Raw genomic sequence first — 24,669 nt, 5'->3', positions numbered from 1 at the left:
AGGAAAATAATATTTTCTCAGGCATTTTTTTTACTACTACCTTGTATTTTAGACCCTGAAAGAGGTTTTTACACACACACACACACACACACACACACACACACACACACCTACCTCTTGAAAAAAATGCTAGGTATTATAAAATCATTTAAGGCAGAAAAATAAAGAGTCTACACAAAAAAGTGAATACTCACTTAGTCCAGTGATGATGGGCCCTTGTCCCCCGGCCCCTACACCAGCTCCCCCAACTCCAGGAGAAAAGCCATTGCCTCCAGGGATGGGGATGAAGCCTGTCCCTCCTGGGCCATAGCCATTGCCACTTGGGGCAAAGCCATTCCCCCCAGTGCCTCCGGGTCTGGAACCAGCATTCCCTGGAATCCCTCCTATTGGAAGTCCATCCATGCAAAGTCTGCGATATTCCTCTAGAAGAAAAGAAAGGTCAGTTAAACACAGATTGATTCTAAAAGCAATCTGTACACTGTAAGAACATTTTAGCTTATCTATATTATTTGATCTGAATAAGTAGCATATTGCACCTTGATCCATGCTTCCAATGCTAGAAGTAACAGGGAAAAGTATAGATGTTTCAGAAAAAAAGTGAAAACCTATTTGCCATATTTAACTGAGTTGCATAACCAAAGAACTGTCTATATGTGCTATGTGCAGTTTGATTTTATGTCCTCAAGTGCAACTCATAGAATTCCAGATACAACTATGAATTCAAGAAATTTACTTACACAGATAAAAATCAAAGCTTTCCATAATTCTTTCTGTAGATCTGGTTTTACTTAAAACTTCATCGGTATCACACCTACACATTTCTCCCATCTCCTTTCTTTGCTATAAGGAATTACTATGGCTTCAGAATATTTTTTATATATTTGGATTTTAACAAAAGACAGTGTTCAGTTAGCTTTTCAAACTGCACCTTATTTGTCCAAGTATCAAAGCTGAGAGAAAAGAAGCAAGACTACAACAATCTAATTATTTCTTCATCTGTTCTCAGAATTAGGACACTAGGGTCAATAGAAATGAAAATTATTTAACTCAAACAACTGTTTCAGTATTAATATTACTATTATATATTATTTGTGAGACCACGAGTTTCCAAAATCATATAGTATGCACAAATAGTGCTGTTGTTTAAGCTTTATTACTCAATTTTGATGTTCTATAGCTTATAGATTTTGAAAGAATGGACCTTATCTTTCTCTCCATAACAGTACATATAGATACCTATCTTCATAAGCATAGTTCAAAAAGTTTAGTTTTTTCAGAATACATAATTTAACATAAAGACAATATAATAAAACATACTTTTGTGACTTTATGTGATTGATAAACATTAATCCTACTTTACCATTCATATCACATTAACAAGAGGAGCTACTTCTCATTCATCCTTAAATAATTTCCTGATATAGCCTCAGTTATATGGTTAGTTAATCCAGCAAGGCGAATGAGAGGTATCCTCCTACCCTTTTATTCTTAACCTTCAGGTCATTAGAAAAGAGGAAATATCTTCAAGGATTGGGATACTAGAAAATAGGGACACTCCTGAAATAAAATATAAATGAAGTTATTCAAACATACTCAAAGCCCTGAAATGAAAGATCAGGAGATTTTAAAACTGAGTCGAAATACTGATGTTCAAAATAATTTCAAAAAATACTTGCAGAAAGACAAGTCATAATCAGTTTTTGGGAATTTTTCTGATATTAATAAAGTGTATAAAGTCAAAACTGATCCCAAGTAAATAATGCCACCCAATTCCTCACAAAAACACAGTATTCATATTGAAGACAGTGCTAAGAACACATAAATGACTTGACTTTAAGGAAAAGAACAAAGTACACTCCTGTTACTGATTTTCCTAACACTGCCTATGCTGAGGAGACAAGCAGTCAGCTGCTTACCAGAGCCTCTGACGGGACAGGCCTCAGGAATGGTTCCGATGCCCCAGCAGCGGCCAGGCTCACAGCAGCACTGCATTTTCGTCATTCTGCCCGGGAGCTCTTGCGCACAGCGACCATTCACCAGGCCCGAGAAACACGTGCCTGTTCTCTGATCTGAACATGTGGAAATAAAACAGAAGGCATGCCAGAATTATTTCAGGTTCTTATGTCAATTATTTGACATATCAGAAGAGGCTAAGTAAAGAGAAGTATTCTACTTACCTCTAATATATCTATTTATTGTCTTAGTCTCTATGACATTTGTTCATTTCTTTATTTACTGAGCAAACATTCACTGAGAACCTATGCCATGACATATTCCAAGGATACAGGAATGAAAGATGTGAAGCAGGTATGTGCTCCTATTACATTAAGAAGCCAAGCCCAGACAGATTCAGAGCTGGAAGGAAAACAAGAACCCAATCCCAACCTAGATTATCCAATCCCCAGCTGACCTGCTGAAGCATAGTATTATTTGCCACTGAGAGTTGTGGATTGTTTGTTACACAGCAATACCTGACTGATAGAGTTGCTATTCTAGAAAGGGTGATCACAAACAGCTCCTCTCAGACAGGAGCATCTGAGCAGAGACGTGCATAATGTGACAGCATGAGCCACTCAGTTATCTCAGGGAAGAGAAGTTCAAAGAAGAGGAGGATGTAGCCAGAGAAGGGAACACAAAAGGGATAGTGGAAGCCTCTGAGCTCAGAGAGCTATCAAGGACAAGATCACGCACAACCCTGTAGACCATGAGAAAAGGACTTCTGGATTTCATGTGGAGTGCTGTTAAGAGTCACTGGATGCTTTCAGTTAGAGGAAAGGGAAGGGTCTGCATTTTTAAGAAGATCTCTTTGGATGCTTATAGTAGCAAGCACAAGAATACCAGTGAAAGTTATTGGCAAGGCATGATGGTGGCTTGGATGAGGGTGCCATCAGTGACAATGATGAGAGTGGTCAGATGGCAGACATATTCTGAAGGTACAGCTCAGGGAGTGGGGTAAGAGAGAGAAGAGTTTTGGAAATTTCCTAAGTCTTTGACTTAGACAGCTGAGATGGGAAGATAAGGAGAAAAGCAGGATTAAGGGACTTAGTACAAGGCTTTTCTTTAAACTGTGTTACGTTTGCGATGTTGAATATAGAAACCCAGGACCCGGAGGAATGGTCAGGCTGAAGGCGTATACTTGCGAACGACCTGTGTATACATGCAGTTGTAAGCTGTGAGGATAGTAAGACATTTTCAAGAAATAGGAGCAATGGATTATGTCAAATGGTGATGACAGGTCAAGTCAGGTGAGGACCATGCTGTAACTGGGGGCCTGGCAGGATGCTATGGCGAGGAGATTGGGCATTATCTTGCAATGTTGGCTGTAGAGCAGTTAACACGATCAAAGAGGACTCTAATAAACATTATTCTGCCAGCAAGGTAGAGAATGGATCAAAATGGAAGATAAAGGCTGAAAGACATCATTGAAAGAGAACATAAAATGCAAAGTTGCATAGGGATAAAATATTAATATCAACTATAAGCCCTGTGGGCTTCGACTGAAATTGACTTTATTGTAAAAGCAATGAAAAAAAAAACAACTATGGGTCTAGCTCATTATGTATTATTTAACGTTCATCAAGAAGCTTCAAAGAAGTTTTGGCTATGACTGCAAGAAGAAATAAGTACCACAAAAATCAAGAGCTGCATATCAATAATGTAGATGAAGCTATTAATTACAAAAAAATTTCATTAGTAAAGCCCAATTTTTTATACTAGATACAGAGTTTAAAATAAATGTATTATTTTCTCAAATGGTCTGTAGTATACCTCAGGTTGCTTCTAAGCGACTGTTCAGTAAGTGAATTGGGTATAAGGTACTCCCTGTAAGAATCAAAATACCTCCTTTCACTTCCCAAAAGAAACCTAATATGTCCAAAACCCAAGTACTAAATTTGAAGCACACATGCATACTTGAATACACCGCAGACATTTCCTAAACTTCATAAGCTGAGCTTGAACAGACAGTCACTGGGAATATGTTCACAGGTAGGTTTCTGTGCCCAAAAATGATGGAGGAAAATAATTTTTGGAATATTTATTCCAGGAACCCTGAGTATCATATTTCTACATTTAATCAGCTGCTACATTCCTCAAGAATAGGATGTAAATCTAGATAAGAAAGTCCTAAACTCTCTAATAATCATGGTTACAGAACACAGTTACTACAAAGTAGGCTGAAAGTATTTCTCTCTTAAAGTCTTCTGCAAGGAGGAGGTTGTACCACAAAGTCTGAGAAAAAAATAAAAGACAAAAGTCAGAAAACAAAAGAAGAGAAGAACAAAACCACAGCCTTGAATCAAAAGATTTAAGTCTCCCATTAAAATCTTACCATCTGATTTTGCAACTATACTTAACTCCTCTTCCTCACAGAACAGGGTTAGTGGCAGAGTTAAATAAAACAGTATTTGTTCTGTTTCCAAACAGAATGGTGGGTTAGCTATCGTGAATGCCCCTCCCAACTGAAACATCCTGCATAAAATGTGAAAGAATATTTTAAAAAATACATCAGCTGGCTGGAATGAAAGGAAGGGAAAAACAGAGTCACAATGACGTGAAAACAGGAATCTTAAGAGGTAAGTACACAGCTAGGTTTCAGCCTCAGAGCTTCTGCAAAGCTCTAGAGACTTTGAATTTCAGCCCTGATATAGTTCCATAGGGTCTACAGCATAAAAGAAAAACCCCATATTCCCTCTTCCAGCACAAAACTTCATAGGAAACCCCATAAACCTGGGGCTCCAAAGAACCGCATCCTTGGTACAAGACTATAATGTACAGGTGGGCAGCTAAGACTGAGGGGAGGTAAAAACACATCTCTCCCAAGAATCTCTAACCACAAGCTCTTCCTCAAAGAGACAGCTTTGATGTCTCAATTCATAGTAGGTTTGTGGTCTGGAAAACTTCAAAGGAAGACTAGACTAAATCAAGGTCCACAGGCAGGGATACCAGATACCAAGCAACTGGCAAAAGCCAAGAGGACAAAAGAGGACTTAATATTATGCAGGTCTCAAAGAATTCCCACAGACAAGTCCCAAGAACAGGAGTAGCTAACAAGAAAATAAAGAGCTAAATAAATGAGTGAATAAATAACACATAAAGAAACAAGGCTCCATTAAAAACCGGCTGAATAAACATTAGATATCAGATACAGAATGGTCGGACTGATTCTGACAATTTGTGATTATTTGTAATGACAATTCATTTAGTATTAATTATAACTAAATTATATTTAATATGCTTAAGACAATGAAAATCTAAAAATGTGAACAGGTAAAAAGAGTTCATAAACCATGAAAGAGGGACTTAAAAAAATTCAGTGAAAGTTTTATAAATGAAAACTATCACAAATAAAATAAAATGTTTAGTAATATATCATGCAGTATACTGCACATAAATGAGAAGAGAATTAGTGAGCTCCAAAATATATCTGAATAATTTATCTTCAGTGTAGTTCAGAGAGATGAAGAGATGGAAAATATTTTTTAAAAGAAGGTTAAGAAATGTGGTGGTGAGCATGAGAAGGTAACATACATCTTGTGAGCATACTAGAAAGAAGTAATAAGCAGACTGGGGGAGAGGCAATATTCAACAGATACTAGCTTAGAACTTTCTAACCATGCTGCGAGACAATCTCAGACCTAGGAAGTCCAATAAATCTAAAGTGGGAAAAATAGGAAGAAATCCACAGCTCACCAAATCACTGTGAAATTGCAGACCAATAAAGAAAAAGTGAGGAAGTTAAAAATGGCTGGAAAGAGAGACAAATCACCTGCTAAGGAATATTTAAACCTATCACTGGCTTTTTAATAGCACTAATGGATGCTAAAACCCAACTGGAATATTGTATCTTCTGCATACTATGATAAAATAGCTGTCAGCCTGAAATTCTGTATCCCAAGAGACCATCTTTCCAAAAGGAAAATTAAGGTGATTCTCAGGAACACACACAAAAAAGAAATTATTATTTCTACCAAAAGATTCTTGCTGAAAGGAATTTTAGAAAAGGTTCTTTTTTTCTTTCTTTCTTTCTTCTTTTCTTTTTTTTTTTTTTTTTAAGTCGGTTCCATCCTGGGTACAGAGCCCAACACAGAGCTTGAACTCATAACCCTGAGATTAAGACCTGAGCTGAGATCAAGAGTGGATGTCTAACTGACTGAGCCACCCAGATGCCCCCTAGAAAAGGTTCTTCAGGCAAAAGGAAAACTATTCTAAAATAGGAGGTTTGAAATACATAAGGGAATAATGAGGAAAAATAGTTAGATATATGAATAAATATAAACAAGCACTAAAATATTACACAGTAATAATGATTAATTTGTTGCAAATACAGAATGGCAATTGGATAGAATTTTTAAAAGCTAGAAGGGGGAGATCAAAGTGTGACCATTCTAATATTCTTTTACTGTTTAGATGTGGGTAAAATAAATATTAATTTTAGACTTTAAGCTACACATGCATCTTAAAGTACTAGAATGAACACTAAATCCACAGAATTATATAATTTCTGAACTTTTTAACTTTTAATTTTTTTATTTTAATAAACATATAATGTATTTTTATACCCAGGGGTACAGGTCTGTGAATCGCCAGGTTTACACATTTCACAGCACTCATCATAGCACATACCCTCCCCAATGTCCATTTCCCCACCACCCTCTCCCGTGCCCCGTCCCCCCAGCAACCCTCAGTCTGTTTCTTGAGATTGAGTCTTTTATGGTTTGTCTCCCTCCCAATCCCATCTTTTCATTTTTTCTTTTCCTACCTCCACCCAACACCCACCCCCGCCTTGCATCTCCACTTCCTCATATCAAAGAGATCATATAATAGTTGTCTTTCTCCGATTGACTTATTTCGCTAAGCATGATACCCTCTAGTTCCATCCACGTCGTCGCAAATGGCAAGATTTCATGTCTTTTGATGGCTGCATAGTATTCCATTGTGTATATATACCACCTCTTCTTTATCCATTCATCTGTTGATGGACATCTAGGCTCTTTCCACAGTTTGGCTATTGTGGACATTGCTGCTATAAACATTCGGGTGCACGTGCCCCTTCCGAGCACCACGTTTGTATCTTTAGGATATATACCCAGGAGTGCAATTGCTGGGTCGTAGGGTAGCTCTATTTTCAGTTTTTTGAGGAACCTCCACACTGTTTTCCAGAGTGGTTGCACCAGCTTGCATTCCCACCAGCAGTGTAGGAGGGTTCCCCTCTCTCCGCATCCTCGCCAGCATCTGTCATTTCTTGACTTGTAATTTTAGCCATTCTGACTGGTGTGAGGTGGTATCTCATTGTGGTTTTGATTTGTATTTCCCTGATGCCGAGTGATGTGGAGCATTTTTTCATGTGTCTGTTGGCCATCTGGATGTCTTCTTTGCAGAAATGTCTGTTCATGTCCTCTGCCCATTTCTTGACTGGATTATTTGTTCTTTGGATATTGAGTGTGATAAGCTCTTTATAGATTTTGGATACTAGCCCTTTATCTGATATGTCATTTGCGAATATCTTCTCCCATTCTGTCAGTTGTCTTTTGGTTTTGTTAACTGTTTCCTTTGCTGTGCAAAAGCTTTTGATCTTGATGAAATCCCAATAGTTCATTTTTGCCCTTGCTTCTGTTGCCTTTGGCGATGTTCCTAGGAAGAAGTTGCTGCGGTTGAGGTCAAAGAGTTTGCTGCCTGCGTTCTCCTCAAGGATTTTGATGGATTCCTTTCTCACATTGAGGTCCTTCATCCATTTTGAGTCTATTTTCGTGTGTGGTGTTAAGGAAATAGTCCAATTTCATTTTTCTACATGTGGCTGTCCAATTTTCCCAGCACCATTTGTTGAAGAGGCTGTCTTTTTTCTACTGGACATTCCTCCCTGCTTTGTCGAAGATTAGTTGACCATAGAGTTGAGGGTCTACTTCTGGGCTCTCTATTCTGTTCCATTGGTCTATATGTCTGTTTTTGTGCCAGTACCATACTGTCTTGATGATGACAGCTTTGCAATAGAGCTTGAAGTCTGGAATTGTGATGCCACCGACTTTGGCTTCCTTTTTCAATATTCCTTTCACTATTCGAGGTCTTTTCTGGTTCCATATAAATTTTAGGATTATTTGTTCTATTTCTTTAAAAAAAAAAAGGATGAGATTTTGATAGGGATTGCATTCAATGTGTAGATTGCTTTAGGTAGAACAGACATTTTCACAATATTTGTTCTTCCAATCCATGAGCATGGAATATTTTTCCATTTCTTTGTGTCTTCCTCAATTTCTTTCATGAGTACTTTATAGTTTTCTGAGTATAGATTCTTTGCCTCTTTGGTTAGATTTATTCCTAGGTATCTTATGGTTTTGGGTGCGATTGTAAATGGGACTGACTCCTCAATTTCTCTTTCTTCTGTCTTGTTGTTAGTGTAAAGAAATGCGACTGATTTCTGTGCATTGACTTTATATCCTGACACTTTACTGAATTCCTGTATAAGTTCTGGCAGTTTTGGAGTGGAGCCTTTTGGGTTTTCCACATATAGTATCATATCATCTGCAAAGAGTGATAGTTTGACTTCTTCTTTGCCGATTTGGATGCCTTTAATTTCTTTTTGTTGTCTGATTGCTGAGGCTAGGACTTCTAGTACTATGTTGAACAGCAGTGGTGAACAGCAGGACATCCCTGCCGTGTTCCTGACCTTAGCGGAAAAGTTTCAGTTTTTCTCCATTGAGAATGATATTTGCAGTGGGTTTTTCATAGATGGCTTTGATAATATTGAGGTATGTGTCTTCTATCCCTACACTTTGAAGAGTTTTAATCAGGAAGGGATGCTGCACTTTGTCAAATGCTTTTTCAGCATCTATTGAGAGTATCATATGGTTCTTACTCTTTCTTTTATTAATGTATTGTATCACATTGATGGATTTGCGGATGTTGAACCAACCTTGCAGCTCTGGAATAAATCCCACTTGGTCGTGGTGAATAATCCTTTTAATGTACTGTTGGATCCTATTGGCCAGTATTTTGGTGAGAATTTTCGCATCTGTGTTCATCAAAGATATTGGTCTGTAATTCTCTTTTTTGGTGGGATCCTTGTCTGTTTTTGGGATCAAGGTGATGCTGGCCTCATAGAATGAGTTTGGAAGTTTTCCTTCCATTTCTATTTTTTGGAACAGTTTCAGGAGAATAGGAATTAATTTTTCTTTAAATGTTTGGTAGAATTCCCCTGGGAAGCCATCTGGTCCTGGACTTTTGTTTGTTTGGAGATTTTTGATGACTGTTTCAATCTCCTTACTGGTTATGGGTCTGTTCAGGTTATCTATTTCTTCCTGGTTCAGTTGTGGTAGTTTATACGTCTCTAGAAATGTATCCATATCTTCCAGATTGTCAAATTTGTTGGCGTAGAGTTGCTCGTAGTATGTTCTTATAATTGTTTGTATTTCTTTGGTGTTGGTTGTGATCTCTCCTCTTTCATTCATGATTTTATTTATTTGCATCCTTTCTCTTTTCTTTTTGATAAGTCTGGCCAAGGGTTTGTCAATCTTACTAATTCTTTCAAAAAACCAGCTCCTAGTTTCACTGATTTGTTCTATTGTTTTTTTAGTTTCTACTTCATTGATTTCTGCTCTGATCTTTATGATTTCTCTTCTCCTGCTGGGTTTAGGCTTTCTTTGTTGTTCTCTCTCCAGCTCCTTTAGGTGTAGGGTTAGGTTGTGTATTTGAGACCTTTCTTGTTTCTTGAGAAAGGCTTGCACCGCTATATATTTTCCTCTCAGGACTGCCTTTGTTGTGTCCCACAGATTTTGAACTGCTGTGTTTTCATTATCATTTGTTTCCATGAATTTCTTCAATTCTTCTTTAATTTCCTGGTTGACCCATTCATTTTTTAGAAGGATGCTGTTTAGTCTCCATGTATTTGCGTTCTTTCCAAATTTCCTCTTGTGATTGACTTCTAGCTTCAGAGCATTGTGGTCTGTAAATATGCAGGGAATGATCCCAATCTTTTGATACCAGTTGAGACCTGATTTATGACCCAGGACGTGGTCTATTCTGGAGAATGTTCCATTCTGTTGAAGAATGTATATTCTGTTGCTTTGGGATGGAATGTTCTGAATATATCTGTGATGTCCATCTGGTCCAGTGTGTCATTTAAGGCCTTTATTTCCTTGTTGATCTTTTGCTTGGATGATCTGTCCATTTCAGTGAGGGGAGTGTTAAAGTCCCCTGCCATTATTGTATTACTGTCAATGTATTTCTTTGATTTTGTTATTAATTGGTTTATATAGTTGGCTGCTCCCATGTTAGGGGCATAGATATTTAAGATTGTTAGGTCTTCTTGTTGGACAGACCCTTTGAGTATGATATAGTGTCCTTCCTCATCTCTTATTATTGTCTTTGGCTTAAAATCTAATTGATCTGATAGAAGGATTGCCACCCCAGCTTTCTTCTGATGTCCATTAGCATGGTACATTGTTTTCCACCCCCTCACTTTAAATCTGGAGGTGTCTTCGGATCTAAAATGAGTTTCTTGTAGGCAGCATATTGATGGGGGGTTTTGTTTTTCTATCCATTCTGATGCCCTGTGTCTTTTGATTGGGGCATTTAGCCCATTAACATTCAGGGTAACTATGGAGAGATATGAATTTAGTGCCATTATATTGCCTGTAAGATGACTGTTACTGTATATTGTCTCTGTTTCTTTCTGATCTACTACTTTTAGGGTCTCTCTTTGCTTAGAGGACCCCTTTCAATATTTCCTGTAGAGCTGGTTTGGTGTTTGCAAATTCCTTCAGCTTTTGTTTGTCCTGGAAGCTCTTTATCTCTCCTTCTATTTTCAATGATAGCCTAGCCGGATATAGTATTCTTGGCTGCATGTTTTTCTCGTTTAGTGCTCTGAATATATCATGCCAGTTCTTTCTGGCCTGCCAGCTCTCTGTGGATAGGTCCGCTGCCAATCTAATGTTTTTACCCTTGTATGTTACAGACTTCTTTTCCCGGGCTGCTTTCAGGATTTTCTCTTTGTCGCTAAGACTTGTAAATTTTACTATCAGGTGACGAGGTGTGGACCTATTTTTATTGATTTTGAGGGGCATTCTTAGCATCTCCTGGATTTTGATGTTTGTTCCCTTTGCCGTATTAGGGAAATTCTCTCCAATAATTGTCTCCAATATACCTTCTGCTCCCCTCTCTCTTTCTTCTTCTTCTGGAATCCCAATTATTCTAATGTTGTGTCATCTTATGGTGTCGCTTATGTCTCGAATTCTCTCCTCGTGGTCCAGTATTTGTTTGTTTCTGTTTTGCTCAGCTTCTTTATTCTCTGACATTTGGTCTTCTATGTCACTAATTCTTTCTTCTGCCTCATTTATCCTAGCAGTGAGAGCTTCCATTTTTTATTGCACCTCATTAATAGCTTTTATGATTTCAACTTGGTTAGATTTTAGTTCTTTTATTTCTCCAGAAAGGGCTTTTATCTCTCCGGAGAGGGTTTCTCTAATATCTTCTATGCCTTTTTCGAGCCCAGCTAGAACCTTGAGAATTGTCATTCTGAACTCTAGATCTGTGATGTTACCAATGTCCGTATTGATTAAGTCTCCAGCCTTCAGTACGGCCTCTTGTTCTTTTTTTTGAGGTGAGTTTTTCCGCCTTGTCATTTTGTCCAGATAAGATTTGCTTTCTCCTGCTGTGGAATTCTGCTGTTCTTGGTGACTGAAGTTGGTCTTGGCTGGTTTTCTTGTTGATCTTCTGGGGGAGGGGCCTGTTGTAGTGATTCTCAAGTGTCTTTGCTGCAGGAGGAATGGCACCGCCCTTGCCAGGGGCTGGGCTAAGTAATCCGTGGGTTTGCTTTCGGGAGCTTTTGTTCCCTGAGCACTTTCTGTAGAGTTCCGGAGGACAGGAATGAAGATGGCGGCCTCCCAATCTCTCGGCCCGGAGGAGCCGAGAGCTTGGCGTTCCATTCCTCAGTGTGCCCTTAGAGAAAAGCGCCCAACCGCCCTGCCTCCCTGGCTTGCGGTCGCGCCTTGAGGAAAGCAGTCAATTGCTGGAGCCTGGAGAAAAGCGCCCGGTCACTTCCGTCTCTGTGGCCTCCGGCCAGGCTCCGAGCCCACCCAGCCTGCAACCGGCACAAGGTAACCCCGGGCTGAGAGCTCAGTCCTCGGCTCTGTCGCTGTAGCCGGCTTCCCAGCTCCAATACCTGCGAGCTCTGCGGCCCTCAGACACCCCCGGTCCTTCCGTGACCCCGCAGGATCTGGGGTTATGCTGACCCCACCTGGGTTTCCCCCCGGTTTAGCTCCTGGAGCAATGTCTCCCAGTGGAGCAGATTTTTAAAAGTCCCGATTTTGTGCTCCGTTGCTTCGCCGCTTGCCGGGAGCCGGCCCCTTCCCCCGGGGTCTATCTTCCCTTCCTGAACTTTTAACTTTTAACTAAAAAAAGTTAAATGAGTGTGGGGAAGGAAGGAAAAACCAATAAATAAAAAAGAGCAAGGAGGAGGAAAAAAGTAACAAAAAAATAGGAAGCACAAAGAAGGTAATTGAAATGCGAACATATTGGTTACTATAACAAATACAAATGTATTTAAATCTCAATTTAAAAGACAAAGATTGGGGTGCCTGGGTGGCTCAGTGGGTTAAAGCCTCTGGCTTTGGCTCAGGTCATGATCCCAGGGTCCTGGGGCTCTCTGCTCAGCAGGAAGCCTGCTTCTCTTCCTCTCTCTCTCTGCCTGCCTCTTTGCCTACTTGTGATCTCTGTCAAATAAATAAATAAAATCTTTATTAAAAAAATAAAAAATAAAAGACAAAGATTTTCAGACTGAAAAAATTTTTAAAAATTAGATTTAGGTTGTTTAGAGGAGACACATTTATAAACTAAGGAAGAAGAAGAATTGAGAGGAAAAAATACACAGCAGGCATATACTTAAACCTCCAAGGCCCACTCACAAAATGAGAAGCATAATGAGATAAAACAGACAAAAAGAAAATATTCAGAAATAGACCGAGAAAAGTAAACAATGTTAGAGAGTCAATAATACTGAAAAAAGGCTCAATTCACCAGGAAAATAGATATTCATCAGTTTGTAACATAACATCAAATTACAGAAACAAAAACTTGGAGACCACGGGGAGAAACTGAGAATTCTACTATGACAGTGGGATATTCACACAACTCTTTCAGTAACTGATGATATGGTAGACAAAATTCAGTAAATGAAGAAAAAATGTGAACAGCACAGGCAACAAGTTTGAGCTAATGGATATATCTAGTCAACTGGAGAAAACACATCTTTTTCAAGCCCACATGAAAAATTTGCAAAACAGGGAAATCCCATACACTCTAAACAACTCATGGGTCAACTATAGTATTGAAGTGGAAACAAGGTACTATGTATAAACACGAGTAAGGGCTCATCAGGAATCCAGGAGGACTCTATACCAACTGGTCCCAGACTACAGGAATCTGCAATGATATTGTGAGAGGTCCGCCAATCTGTATTTACAGTGAACACTGCAATACAAGTATAAATGCCTCATCATATGAAACCACTACTGTGAATTCCATATATGAAGACTGCACTGTGACTAATAAAATACAAATTCATTTAAATGTATTACTAAATACTCAGTTGCTTTTCCATTATGCCATTTCCTAAAGATACTGAATTATAATTCAGTGTAGTTCTAAAAAGCATCTTTTTAGATCAAAGAGCAATCTTCAAATTCAACAAATATAAATAGCCAGTGTTCTATACAGTTTGGAAATCTCTGATCAGTCCTAAGATATGTATAGGAGGAAACCATGTCATTTGTGATAGGGTGGAAGGGGAGGAAGAGTGGATTAGAAAATAAATCATAACTTTTTAAAATAAATTCTACTATTAGTTTCTTCTAATAACATTAGGGAGGTGGGTAATCTACTTCTAATCCCATGTGTCAAAAACATGCTGGGATAAGCTACAGATCAATTTGATGCATCCTCATTAAGATCTCCCCCCAAAATACATCTCAGTGCAAAACAGGGGCTCTTTCCTTTGCACAGCAGAAATTAAATGGTCCTTAGAAATCTCTGTTTTAAAAATGTGTCACATGGAAGAATATCTGGAATAAAAAATGGACATAAAAAAGGGGACACTCAACAGAAGTAATAAGAACTGTCTAGGCACACCATCCCTTGAAATCAGGAATTACTAGGGGCAAAGGCAGATAAGGCATATTTATGACACAACAGGGATAAATCCTTCAGTTGTTTGGTGTTATGTTTAACTGCAGGACTGATATGCCAGAAGTAATAAAAACAAGTCTATCTTTCTAACAAGCTATCACCCTCACTACATTTCTGAACAAGGTTTACATGAAGTCTCATTTAAAGCCACACTGTGGAAGAGGAAGCAATTCATCTTCTCTGATTAAAATATAAATCTATCTTGAAGCAAAATAATGGTACTTTTATCAGAGTGTTTTCATGGTTTGACATTTACTCTAAGCTTGATTTGAGAACTAATGGTTAATTAGACGATGTGATGAAAACCTTGTAAAAGCTGGGGATTGTACCTCGAAATAAACAGATCTCCTGTTGAAGGAGTTTGGCTCATTAAAAATGAAGGATTCAGCTGGAAAACACTGATAAGGTTAGCTCAGGTTAGAACACTAGTGATCCTAGGTGTTAGGTAAATAGCAGCCATTGTTTCAGGCTTCATCCCCTGATCCTGGAGGACTACACCTGCCTCTTTGATGGTCTGGAGCCTACCTGGGTTCCCCTTGACTAATTCTGCAGATTCTTGTGATTTCTCAAATACTTCCATGTAGGCTTTCACGTTTCCATTACATAAAACTAACTAGAACTAGGAACAATGAAAGAAGCAGAAGTACTGTGGCTCCTAGGTTTATTGCTTCCTTAAGAATAGTGACAGGTTTCTTCCTTACTATCTAACTTTTTCTTTCTAGGACCTTCCTTCTTTTTTTTTTTTTTAAAGATTTATTTATTTATTTGACAGACAGAGATCACAAGTAGGCAGAGAGGCAGGCAGAGAGAGGAGGAAGCAGGATCCCCGCTGAGCAGAGAGCCCGATGCAGGGCTCGATCCCAGGATCCTGAGATCATGACCTGAGCCGAAGGCAGAGGCCTTAACACACTGAGCCATCCAGGTGCCCCTTACCTTCTTTTGATGTAAGTGGAATAGCTTAATAAAATTGACAAATATTTATACAAATGAAATTTTTGCTTAGCTATATCCTGAACATTAATAATGCATTTAAATGTTCTTTGAAAAGAAGTTACAGTTAATCTCAACCATCTTTCTTGTTTTCTCTCCAACTATTCCCTCCCTCAGCTCTCTTTCACAGATATATTCTTCACACCCTCTCCGGAGCCCCTCAGACACTTTCTGTGTCTGCAGTTTTACTCACACCTTTCTTCTTACTCAGCACACCCCTGTTCCCTTCATGCAATTCCTACCTGTGAGCCCAAGTCTATACCCATACCCACTTCCCTCAAGAATTTTTGACTTAGAGAATCCAACGCCTACAAAATGATTTAGCAGTTAATCACCCATGGCCTTAAACATTTTCTTTTATTATTATATTTTTTTCACATTTCTGTTTTCAGGTTTTGTTTTCTTAAGAATATTCTAAGACAATATTGCACACTAAAACTTCTGTAAGGCTCAAGAAAATGTCCTCGGATGTTGTGGCCATAAGATTTCTACATGCTTATTGCTCTCATTTCCTGAACTTTGCTGGCTTTGTTGCTGACTGGTACTTTCAAATCTCTCTGCTTAGGGTTCCTGCTGGATCCATGTTCACAAGAGCAGACATATCATCTTGCATACAGAATTTGCTCACTGCTCTTATCAGTTCATTAATTACTCACTGCTGTCTGCTAGTCACTCTCTCTGCCTATATTACAATGTGGAAATTAGGTATTAATAATGCCAGAGTATTCCAAAATGACATCAGGGTCATTAAACTGTGCTATTAAAAATGCTTCTAAGAAAAAGATTATTAGCATGTTTCTACTCTTTTTTAGAATGGACATATGTTAGTACTCTATGTTGAAAAGAAAGCTCTGTTCTGGGTATTTAAAAAAAAAACTTGATAAAACATACTAGATAAAATTACCTTAGCATTTGAGTTTTATATTTAGTATAAAGTAAAATGCGAAACTATCCTAGTTTGAAAGTAAAATGTCCAGCTAAATTCTTCTGCCATGTGAAATTGTTTTCCTACACACAAAAGAAATAAGGCAGTTTATTGGTGCTTTATAATGCGGTTTATACTCAGGATATTTTTGTTAACTAGAATAATAAATGGGGGCAGCAGGGGCCCCTGGGTGGCTCAGTGGTTAAAGCCTCTGCCTTCGGCTCAGGTCATGGTCTCAGGGTCCTGGGATCGAGCCCCACATCGGGCTCTCTGCTCGGTGGGGAGCCTGCTTCCTCCTTTCTCTCTCTTTGCCTGCTTCTCTGCTTATTTGTAATTTCTGTCTGTCAAATAAATAAATAAATAAATCTTAAAAAAAAAAAAAAAGAAAGAAATGGGGGCAGCATTCAGCATATGCCACTCTCAGAAGAGAGCTGCAGATAACATGCAGTTTCATATTCAAGAAAAATTTTTGAGTCCATCCAACTCATTATTGTTAGTATATATGTGGTTATGAAATAAATGGCATGGACATATCCATAACATACATAATTTAATCATAAACAAATGCAGTGCAAGAAAAAGACAGTCTCAGATTTTAAAAAATCAAAATCAAAGATCTCTTACACATTAAAATATTAGATTTGTTTTTTTTCATCTATGGAAAACACATACTTATTCCAAATGTAACAGAGTTATTCAAAAAAGTTTTAAGCTGCTTACTTAAGTTTAACAATGGTTTTATAATTTTGGAGAGCCACTCTTCCCTCCTTACGGGATCTTTGCTCCTGGGTCAGGATGTTGACCCTGGAATGAATGGGGTCTCTTGCTTAGCACGGGTCTCACTGTGTTTCAGCAATCTGGAGCTCAAGCAGGCTCTTATCTTGGGGGCATATCACGTCCACTGTATCACATCCAGCAGGATGCCAAATGTTGCAAAGCAGTTATTAACCAACACAAAAGTCTCACATTCGACATCATCTCCTCCTCCCTCACATGGTTTGTCTATTCATTTATAAAAGAATTACTGAGCCCCAACTTCCATACAAGGCACCATGTAAGGCTCCAAGGGAGCAGCATAAGGCCGGACCAGTGGAGCTCACAGTCCAGCCAACAAATAAAGCACAAGTATCTGTATAGTGTGCTTAAGTCAGAAATGAAGGAAATAAAAAAATATTATGGGGAAGGCTGATTAATTTTTTTTTCTTAAATTTTATTTATTTATTTGACAGACGGAGATCACAAGTAGGCAGAGAGGCAGGCAGAGAGAGAGGAATAGAAGCAGGCTCCCTGCTGGGCAGAGAGCCCCATGCGGGGCTTGATCCCAGGACCCTGGGATCATGACCTGAGCCGAAGGCAGAGGCTTTAACCCACTGAGCCACCCAGGCGCCCCAAGGCTGATTAATTTTGCCCAAGAAGAAAATGTGATATCTAATTGGGGACTTAGAGGATGAGTCAGGTTTTAATGATCACAGAAAGAGGAAATCAAGATGCTTCAGAAGAGCAGATACCATGGGCCAAGCCATGGCAGTGTGGTCACAGAGAACAGTGAGAGGAATGTGATGGTGAGGCAGCAAGTCGTTAGCAATGAGTCTTTTTTTTTTTTTTAATATTTCATTTATTTTACAGAAGGACAGAGAGCATGAGTGGGGGAGGGGATGCAGAAAGAGAGGGAGAGAGAGAATGTCAAGCAGACTCCATGAAGAGCACAGAGCCTGATGCAGGGCTCCATCCCAGAAAGCTGAGATCATGATCTGAGCTGAAATCATGAGTCAGATGCTTAACTGACTGAGCCACCCAGGCGCCCCAGCAATGAGTCTTGACTACAGACTGGTACCAGGTTCTAAACGACTTTGAATGTCCAGGTAAAGACTCAGAACTTTATAGAGGCAGGCAAGAGATAAAGAGAATTTATCATAATTTCATGGTAAACCAAATATCTGACAGTGCAGAAAAACAACCTCCATAAATCACTGCGAATCTTGATCTTGATTATCTGAATATAATGAAGAATATGCCTCCTTTTCAATGCAAAAATAAAGTGAACACAAATTTTGTTTGACAAATATTTAGAAATGTAAAAAATCAAATAAAAATTAATTTGGAAATATGATATAAAAGATTAACATTTGTGTCAAATTCTTCTAACTAGTTTGCTTCTCTTCTCAACCCTTACCACCTCCATTCTAATCCATTCTGAAAGGCCTTTGATTACTCCACCTGCCAAATAAAATATATATACCTGATGTGGATGTCTAAAACTTCACAAGAATAACCTCACTTACTTCTCCAGCCTCCCTTTTTATTCTAGCCATATTCTAGAACATAAGTTTCCCGAAACTAGGGTCTATGGCATGAGCCAATGATGTTCAATGGTGACTCCCAAATTGGTATTCCTCCCACAGAGTTGAATCCATGCCTATTTCAAGCTGATGAATATGTGTATGTGTAGGTACACAGATTATCCTCCTACATAGTTTTAGAAAATCAAGCCAAATGGAGGTTCGACTAGTTTTCAACCCTCACAGACCTCTGACTTCAAAATTAAATTAAATTAAATGAATTAGACTTACATGTGGTGAGTCAACAGGCACACTGACCCTAAAACCAGTTAATTTTCTCCAATTTCTACACTTAATAGTCCACATAAAATGTCTGACCTAATGTAAGATACAAACTTGATGCATTCATAAAGAACAAACAACTATCATTCAAATCTTATTACTCTAAGATGGGAGAGGGAGGCCAGACATAGACATCCTACCTCTCCAAGCAGATTGTCAGCACAATACCGGAGAAACCACTCATACTAGAGACCTTGATACCTAGATACAGGGTCTCCACCTGCTTGAAATAGCTAAGGAGGCAGTGTAGTGTCAGAGTAACACAGGGGCAGAAGTCCCAGAGATCTGCATTAGAACACCGGCTCCATCTGCTGGAGGTAAGTCACTTAGCTAACCTCTCTGAACCTCAGATTTCTTTGTCTGCAAATCTGAATAATTATACCTATCACACAGAGCTATCACGAGGATTACATAACATATGGGTCCAGGGCAGTCACATCCTCCTTCTTCTCCTCGTAGCCATAATCAAGAATGTTTTGCTGCACACTTACTAGAAGAAACTGAGGAACAGAGGGGTCAGTGGGCAAGTCAGAACTTGCCCAAGGCCCCACAGTTCTGAGATACTGAGGTAATACAGATGTGCAGTGCCTTACACATGGCACTGGTTTCATAAATGGTAATGATTATTTTTACTACTCCTCCCTCTGTTTTTTTCTATTACAGTCACTGTTATTCTTCTACTAGTATTTATGATGACAATATAGTATTCTCAAGGCAGAATCTACACCTCTCACATTCACATTCACATCACATGGTGGCTCTAAGTTTAAGTTTTGCTCAATAATGGATGACCAAGACCATGACTGAGAAATACTGTTTCATCTTTCCAAACAAGGGAAAACATACAAATATATTTGGCTTTACTTTGAATATATTTAAAACACAAATTAAAGGTGTCAGTTTCTTTTTTGTAATCACTCTTTTCACCAGAATAAACAAGCTGTAAGTAAGTAAGATCCTGACTACATTCATGATTCATAGCAAGCTTTAATTACTACATTCTGTCTCCCGAGGCTGATTTAAAAAAAGTATCTTTCTCTTGCCTTTGTGTCTCTAGCACTGGGCAAGAGCAATGTCTTGAGGAAGTCTTCCTTCATTTCCAAAATGACACTGACAACATAAAACAAACCCAGATGGCTTTTGAAACTGAAGTCTTTGCAAAGAGCACCTGGTCTATCAAGCCCTCAATAGGGGTGCCATTTATTTTAAACAACCTTTTCAGCCATTTTCCCAATGGTTTTATAATCGTTGCCATCTTCTTACACGTTTGGGCTATTTTGTTATTATAAAGAAGCACTGTACTGTGCCTTCAAAAATCCAAGGCTTACCGATGCACCGAGAGCCATCTGTTGAGGTGACGTAGCCACGTGGACAAATGCAAAAATAGCTTCCCACGGTGTTGGAACACTCGCCAGTCTCACATATCCCAGGAATGATGCTGCACTCATCGATGTCTAATCAAGGGAAGGAGGAGAAGATGATTGAGAAAGGCTTCCATTAAACAGTTTGTACAAGGGATTTTTTTTTAAAGAGTATCAGAGCACTCATGGTTGATTAGGTCAGATCATATAACCCTGAATATACTCTTGTTTCAGGCCCTGAGGAATTTCTCACACATATCTATGGGAACTGAGATGAAAGTAAACTCCCATGGCAGTAACACAATGCCAACTAAAGCAAAACTCTATATCCTTTTCTCCCCTCACCCCACAATTGCAATTTAAATTGAAAATAAGTAAGTTGCCAATGTTTTATTTTCTATTCTATATCAATTAGGGAATTATCCTACTACAGCCCTAAAAAAAACACATATAGAGATTACATTTTAAAATGTGGAATAACAATACATTTAAAAATTTATAGCTGATTTTCATGCTAATTGTCTGAACCAAGGGGTGGTAGCAAGTAGTGGGTTTTTTTTTTTTTCCTTTTTGGCTTCAGGACATGTTTTTGTACTTACATTTGAATATGGGTGTATTTGACATTCTCAGAATTAACTTTAAATCTAAAATAATATAGAAACATGGCAGAGGGCAAACTTGGGAGGCTTTGGGAGGTGTCCGGTTTTCCCATTGTACCTCCCTGCACTTACCCGTTCAGCTTACTTAATGCTTGGACTAGTCTATCCCCTTGCACGTTCATGAAAGGTCTGCTTTCTTTTAACTTTAGTGAAAGCAGAAAACCGGGCCATTTATATAAGTATTAATGTATTTTTCCTCTTGTTCAGTAAGCAGAGAGAGGTGGAAAGTCAAACAAAACTACAATTAAGTACACTGGGACCTAAATACTAATACATTTAAGAGGAAATGAGCAATTGTGAGGGAAATCCAGCCACAGATGCCTAGGAGTTGGCCGTCTAAGGCAGAGCTAGTAAAGACCACTGAATACAGAGAAGGATTTAAAAGTCATAAACATAATGATTACAGAAAAGCAAACCTTAGCTTTTAGTTTCTTTTGAGTTTTTAGTTGCATATTTATTTTTTAATGTATCAAAAAAAACAGGGAAAAAATCATATTCTTGTAAATATAAGGAAAGAAATTTTAAACCCCACAATTTAAAAAACAGTTTGCAACGCCTTTCTTGAATTCCTCCATTGATCTAATCATTCTTTTCTCCCCACTTATTCTGACAAGTTACTCTTGCCTACAAGCTGTGTCATGAAGTAACTATAAGCCTGTGTGTCTTCTTGGAATGTTCTCATATAAAAAAGTTACCAGATTCAGACATTCCCTGAAATAATATCTTCATTTGAGGCTTAGCAGTTAGCCACTGAAGGCACAGGGGTACAAATCAAAATTGACCAATTCCCTAAGAGAGATCAGAATTCTAACATGAATTGACTACATGAGAAGCAAGTACATAATGTGGTACAGTTACCATCAGATTTAATTCAACAAAACAAAACCATGTGTGCAAAATTAGGACCACTGCATCTTGTGCTGCTATCTTAGGGCCGTGCATCTTAATGAAATGGAATGTGAATTCAGAATAGAAAGGAAACTAAATGCTTTAATCACCGAACACACTGATCAGTCACTTGAGGATAAGGAAGACTATACAAGAGACGAGCACACAGTTGAGCAAGCATTGCAGAGGTTAAGACAGCCCTTCTGATCCTCTACGGTCATAGCAACAGTCCAGGCACTTACGGAGCCCAGGGCTGATCTAAATTCTTAAAAATTAGAACCCTTACGTCCTTCATGTAAGCATTAACTCTTATTTCCAAGCATTTCTTTTTATAATAAAGAACTTCTTCATGCTCTACTTCAAAATACCATCCCTGACAATGAAGAGTAGAAAACTGAAAGAGGTTTGACATTTTTCTTTTTCAAGGAAAAGAAAAACCTGGAACAGAGAAGAACACATGGAGTGATATTAAACTTGCGGTTTTTGTGTTAAATATTTCTGTGCACAAAAACTCGATGTTTCACAATTCTTAGACTTAACTAGGAACCTTAGAAGGTTACCTTCCAAATAATTGTATGAAAAAGGCTCCTACTAAAGTATTAAGAAATCCTATATGGACACTAGGAATGTGTTTCATTTTTCAGTAGCCAACCCACCTAAATTTAAAAAATTCATTGCTTTTTTTTTTTTAAACTGATCAAAACACCCTGCATGTCAATGCAGTCATGCCCAATGTTTACCAATTTAAATCTAGCATTAATACTTATGGTAAGAAGGATGTGTGCCTTCAGCTCTTTTATAAGATTAGTTCTTCAAGACCATATGTCACAATCAGATTTGAAAGCAGTATCTTTGCAAATATAAAGAGTACACTTGCTTGGTAAGATACACAGGAAGTGTGTCTAAGGATAAGCCTATTCACTGAAAAAGGCAAAGTCTTAATACAAGGAGTTGGTTTCATTTATCCTCAGCATATCTAATGTGCCTCCAACAACCTTCTCTTGAGCTTTTTTAAAAAGTTTATCGGATCAGAGAAAGACAATTATCATACGATGATCTCTCTGATACGAAGAATTTGAGAGGAAGGGTGGGGTGTTGTGGAGGTAGGGAGGGAAAAAAATGAAACAAGACAGGACTGGGGAGGGAGACAAACCATGAGAGACTCTTAATCTCAGGAAACAAACTGAGGGTTGCTGGGGATTTGGGGGAGTAGGGATAGGGTGGCTAGGTTATGGACATTGGGGAGGGTATGTGCTACCGTGAGTGCTGTGAATTTTGTAAGACTGATGATTCAGAGACCTGTGCCCCTGAAGCAAATAATACATTGTATGTAAATTTTTTAAAAAGTTTATTTATGGGGTTGGGGGGAGAGGGAGAGCTCCCATGTGGCTCAGTTCTTAAGCACTGGACTCTTGGTTTTGGCTCAGGTCATGACCTCAGGGTCATGAAATTGAGCCCAGCATTGTGTTCCATGCTCAGCACAGAGTCTGCTTGAGGTTCTCTTCCCCCGCCCTGTCCCTTCCCCCACCTGAAGTTGCGTGCTCTCTCTCTCTCTCTCTAAAATAAAAATTTAAATCTTTAAAACTTTTTCAGTTTGGTGGCTTTGGTCAGCAAATACCAGAAAAGTTGGTCTAAAGGGCCATAAACCAAAAAATTAATAGCTTGCATATCTCAAGTCCATATGGCATGGACATCAGGGTTGGTTTAAGTCAATGTCTCTTGGTCATTTTCTCTGAGATTTGCTCAACTATGCACTCTGTGCTTTGGTTTCATCCTTAGGCTGTCTTCCTTGATGGGAGCAAAACAACTGCAGCAGTTTTCTAGGCTTGACCTTTGACCCCAGGACACCTAGTGGAAGAGAGGGTGTCTCTTCCTGGGGCTCTCTTTTAGGAGGGAGGAAACTTTTCCCCAAGGGCACTCAGCAAACCTTCCCTGTTGTCCTAATGTTCTGAGCTATATTCCTCTAGCCAGGAGAATATGCTGGTTGGCAAAGGCCTGGAATCCTGAACCAATTACTGTAGCCAGTGGAATGCACTTAGACTAATAAAGAACAACAAAAACTAAAGCAAAAAACAGCATGGATAAGTACATCTGAATAGAGAGCACAGCTAAAGCATGGAAAGTGTACGAGAATGGATAGGAAGCTGATGGAAAATGAGCTTAGCTAGTTAGCCATAGGCTGAATCCTGGAGAGTCCTCCCAAGGACTTTGGCTTTTATTCTGAGGTGATTTATAGTGTCTATGAAGGAGGTTAAAGAAGAGCATTCATTAGAAAATCAATATTTTAGAAAGACAATTCTTGTGTGTAATGTGGACAGCTAATGATTAATGATTAACTAGAGATTAATGATGAAAGTATGGAATAAGCTTTATGATGAGAAAGAGAACATATTTTCATGAGATATGAGGAAGGAGAAATCAACAGGACTTTGCTACGGGATTAAATCAGACTTCTAGCTTGATTAACAAGGGAGATTAATGGTAGTTCTATTAACAGAGAACAGGGCATGGAAAGAACACATTTTAAGGCCAAGCTGGGTTTTGGACTTTCTGAACTTCAGATTTTTGAGAGAAATGGGCAGCAATTCCAACTGCATAGCTACAAATTTGAAACTCAAAGATGTAAGGGGTAAAAACGTATACTTGTGATTTATCACCAACTCAGTGGGTTGTGTTTGAAGTTGTAGCAATAAATAAGATGTGCAAAGGAGGTATGTAAATGAAGAGAGCTGAATTTAAGGAGGGAAATTATGAGAACCTCCACATTCTAAGAGAAAGTCAAGGGAAGAAAAGCCACTAGAGCCGACTGGGAAGGAAAAATTAGGGAGAGATGAGGAAGAACATGATGAACGAAGGCCAGCATGCACACTGTCAAAAGAAGGGGGATATTGAGTGTGCCACGGAAGAGTAAAGAAAGAGAAGGGCTACAAAGTGCTTGGTAATTTGAAGAAGTTGAGCACAGGTTTTTTTGTTTTTGTTTTTTTTTTTTTAAGGAAAATTAGACCTAAGCGAAACCATCTGACAGATTTGACTGCCAAACCACAGAACCT

At 38.6% G+C, this 24,669-nt stretch overlaps 1 protein-coding gene across 1 annotated transcript in view; it reads right to left on the bottom strand.

Annotated features, from left to right (window-relative positions):
* Positions 1-24,669, bottom strand: part of FBN2 (fibrillin 2) — a gene marked incomplete at both ends in the record, with an annotated part of 261,800 nt that overhangs the window by 112,272 nt on the left and 124,859 nt on the right. Inside the window, 3 exons of the mRNA XM_080804778.1 lie at positions 195-422; positions 1,917-2,069; positions 20,040-20,165. Coding sequence (XP_080660904.1) covers positions 195-422; positions 1,917-2,069; positions 20,040-20,165 — 507 coding nt within the window. The remainder of the gene's footprint in view (positions 1-194; positions 423-1,916; positions 2,070-20,039; positions 20,166-24,669) is intronic.

This window comes from Martes martes (genome assembly GCF_963455335.1).
Source record: "Martes martes genome assembly, chromosome: 5".
In the NCBI taxonomy this organism is placed as follows: domain Eukaryota; kingdom Metazoa; phylum Chordata; class Mammalia; order Carnivora; family Mustelidae; genus Martes; species Martes martes.
This window is presented reverse-complemented; position numbering and strand designations above follow the sequence as displayed.